Source organism: Acomys minous (genome assembly GCF_964271855.1).
Source record: "Acomys minous genome assembly, chromosome: 11".
In the NCBI taxonomy this organism is placed as follows: Eukaryota; Metazoa; Chordata; class Mammalia; order Rodentia; family Muridae; genus Acomys; species Acomys minous.
Window position 1 is genome coordinate 67,100,894 of NC_140492.1, and position 3,796 is coordinate 67,104,689.

Sequence of the window (3,796 nt, forward strand, 5' to 3'; positions counted from 1 at the left end):
TGCTTCTTCTGGCCAGGAGTCCGTCAGAACATTCATAGCGGTGCCCAAGAACCCTGGCCTTGGAGTCTACATGTCTGCTCTTTGCTCCACCTGTACAGTGCAATTGTCTGTCAGTTTCTTAAGCTTTCTTGATTCATGTTACCAGGGTTATTGGATAATTTCTGAGACTGCTTCTCAGGGCTGTTTCCAGGTGCCAAAATGTAGGCTCTCTCCCTCCTGTGTGTGTTTGTCTGTATCTCCAGTGTCTTTCTTTTGTCACGGGAGAAAGATAGGTAGATTGTATAAAAGTGAGGTTTCTTTACAGGACAATCTTACCCTTCTTCCTGCAAGGCTTTAAGAGATGGAGGGAGAGAAGGTAGTTCCATCCTCTTAATTGTGTATTTCATTGCCAGATCTCTTCCTAGACGGATGACTCCAAGTCTCCTGGCCATACAACACTGTCAAACATGGCAAGTCCAGTCATCTGGATGCACTGACAGGTTCCCAGCTGTGCGGGATGATGTATTTGCTGGCCAAGGACTGAGTGATCTCTGTGTGAGTGTGCACACGTGTGGCTGAAATATGGGATGTACATACCAGCACTGAGTAAAAGGAAGATTGTATGGTCTGTGTGGCGTGGGGAATTTCATGTGCCTGTGTGGGTGCAGGCTTTCTTTTTCTTTTTAAAAATAAGCTACTTTAGATCCTGTCGCCTCCCCTCACTTCTGTGATTGATTTTGCGAGGCTAATGGTGCGTAAAAGCACTGGTGAGATCTGGGGGCGCCTCCTTGGCTGACGTCAGAGAGAGAGTTTAAAAGGGGGAGACAGTGGCGAGCTTGATAGCGGCTGAAGGAGACGCTACCGAGAGCCGTCGCTGCTGCCTGCAGACCCGTGCCGAGACTGACCCACTGCGCTCCAGCTCGGCTGCGTGAGGCCAGGGAGATGCTGTCCTGCCGTCTTCAGTGCGCGCTGGCCGCGCTCTGCATCGTCCTGGCTTTGGGCGGTGTCACCGGTGCGCCCTCGGATCCCAGACTCCGTCAGTTTCTGCAGAAGTCTCTGGCGGCTGCCACAGGAAAACAGGTAAGGAAATGGCTCGGTCTCGCCCCTCTTTCGAATCCCCCAACCCCTGCGACAGGTGTTTAGCTGGCTCTCCTCAGAGTGGCTCAGCCCTTACGCTCCCAGGGAAACTTTTGAAGTTTAAGGTCCCCTCTTACTCTTTCCTGACTTCATCAACGCAGTTGGTCACCTTGCAGGTGAGTCCCTCCCTGACGTTCAAGAAAATTCAGAAATAGGGTACCAGAGCACGGAGGGACTGGGCTCTATCCCTGGTGCTGCCACGAGAGGGTTGCTGACCCAGGTGCTGAAACGCAACAGTACTCCACAAAACAAGGCTGGGGTGAAGGGCTCTGCAGTCCAGCAGGGAGGTTTGCCTTCAAGAACTCAGGTCTACTTCATAATCTCATAAAATGGAAATGGAGCTGCTGCGCAGACGGTTGGCATTTTATTTATTTATAAGACCACTTTTAAAAAATCATCTATGGTTTTTCTTTATGAAAGATTTGGGCTTAGGGAAGCTCCCCCCTTCTGCGTAATCTAGCAAATATTGTGGTTACCCATATAATTGTGGAAGCTAGGTTTTGAGTGATTAAAACGTATTTTCAAACCACACTTTCCCTCTTTCTCCCATCCCTCCTCCTCTTGCTGCTCTCTCTGCCCATCCAGGAACTGGCCAAGTACTTCTTGGCAGAGCTGCTGTCCGAGCCCAACCAGACGGAGAATGATGCCTTGGAGCCCGAGGATTTGCCCCAGGCAGCCGAGCAGGATGAAATGAGGCTGGAGCTGCAGAGGTCTGCCAACTCGAACCCGGCGATGGCACCCCGGGAGCGCAAAGCTGGCTGCAAGAACTTCTTCTGGAAGACGTTCACATCCTGTTAGCTTTAATATTGTTGTCTCAGCCAGACCTCTGGTCCCTCTCCTCCAAACCCCATCTCTCTCTTCCTTAGCCCCCCAGCACCCCTCCCTCCCCCCATGCTCAAGTAGACCCTGTGTTAGAAATTGAACACTGTAAATACAAAATAAAACTATGGTGAAATTATGAAGAACAAGTGTTTGACTTCTTATTCAGTAAATTGTTTTTGTTCAAAGATTAACTTGAACTGTGGCTTTCGTAAACATATTTTAGGTGTGTATGCCAATGCTCACAAACACCTATTTAAAATTCCCTGTGGTGGTAAAGGTTAGCCGTTAAACGATGGTTCATTTGAAACTTCAATAGCTTCAAATGTCTATAAATTGAAGTATGCATCCAAGCGATGGCTATTGGGAACAGCTGCCATAAACATCATTTACGTATTAAAGACATTTAGAAATAGATGTTGGATTACCAAAATGTCCTTTAGAAGTTACAGGCAGGCAGGCTGGAGTGCTCAGCTGTGCATTGTGCTGATTCACAAAACATATAACATTTCTTTTAAATGGAAAGAAAATCATAGAAAAGCAAGAAAGAACTTGGCTTGAACAGCTGAAATAGACTTTCAGCCTTTAAAATTTGCTTTTCAGTTTGTAAACATCTCTAGAAACACCATTGATTTTATATCTTCTTTGACAATTCTCTCCATATCTGGAAAAGACTAAAAAGACTGGCACCGTTTTAAAAGTACACCTCTCGTGTTCCCAGGGAAGGTTTCCCCTTTTATCATAAAATTAAAGCACAGGGACACAGGGTCACAAGAACGTGTCTTGGATTACTCCACTAGACGCTGCCCTGAGCTGAAGGTGTCCGTGCTCAAAGCCCTAGCCTCAAAATAAGTGTCGGAGATATCTCGAGCTTTTTTTATTTTAGCAACAGGAGTCAACAGGATTAGAAAGCAAAATTCCAATAATAAATCATCAATAGATTATATCTGTAATTATCATTAAACAAAATATTAAATGGGACTACTCAAGATAAAGATTAAGATACTGACAATTTAACTCACAGAGCACAGGGATAGAGGTCTTTAGGGGATGTGTGTTTCACCTCTCACAGCTACGGGGAAAACAACCCAAATATAAAGTGAGCATAAATAGAACAGTAAAAACTTACTAAAGGAGCAAATAAAGACTGAAGAAGTATTTCATATTTTATAGGAGATATTTGTGTTCAGTAAATCATATTTTAAGGAAGTTGTGTGGTGTGCCTTCCCGAGAAGCTGAACAAATATGGGGAGAGTAGCTCATCCACGTTTCTAATCCCTATGAAAAAAAAATGCGCTCGGAGGGTTGGGTGTGTCTTCTGTAGCAGGCATGGGTGGTGTGTGTGTGTGTGTGTGTGTGTGTGTGTGTGTGTGTGTGTGTGTGTGCATGTCCACTTAGAGCATATGTCTGGGCTGACTCCCTATACATGTTGGCTGCCAGTAAACGGCAGAGGGATGAGTTTCCATTATTATGAGCAAGAGAACACAGAGGCGCTGTTTTGTGAGCCGCAAAAGAACTGTACGAGTGTGGGGAGAGTTCAAGTTTCTAGTCTCATCACTAGCTGTCGGCTCCTAACAGCAGCAAGGGATCAGCAAGAATCCCACAGCCGTGTGCCTGTGCACAAACAGGTTCTTTAATGTCTAAATGCCGGAAGGCTTTTGAACAACATTACCTATCTTTCAGCCCCAGCTCTTCCACCTCCACGAGGAGAATCGCGTTGTAAATGAAAAAGACTCACGTCCCTTCCGGTTTCCCATGGCTTTTTATGCTTTTATAGCAAAGGTCCCCTGAGGGGTGCTGAGTTTGGCTCATTTAAAATAACATGTCATGGCTCATGGGGGAAACCGTAGGGGAAGGAGAT

At 46.0% G+C, this 3,796-nt stretch overlaps 1 protein-coding gene across 1 annotated transcript; it reads left to right on the top strand.

The window, feature by feature from the left end:
- The first annotated feature begins 715 nt into the window (after window positions 1-715).
- SST (somatostatin) lies at window positions 716-2,081 on the top strand. The gene is made up of 2 exons (XM_084800814.1): window positions 716-1,059; window positions 1,702-2,081. Exons 1-2 carry the CDS (start codon window positions 922-924, stop codon window positions 1,912-1,914), a joined length of 351 nt encoding a protein of 116 aa, XP_084656940.1. The 5' UTR covers window positions 716-921; the 3' UTR covers window positions 1,915-2,081.
- Window positions 2,082-3,796: the final 1,715 nt, after the last annotated feature.

Excerpts from the sequence above, each read along its gene's own strand:
- SST (XM_084800814.1), top strand. The coding sequence starts at position 922 with ATGCTGTCCTGCCGTCTTCAGTGCGCGCTGGCCGCGCTCTGCATCGTC. Across the intron at positions 1,060-1,701 it reads CGGCTGCCACAGGAAAACAG|GAACTGGCCAAGTACTTCTT; the intron begins GTAAGGAAATGG and ends CTGCCCATCCAG.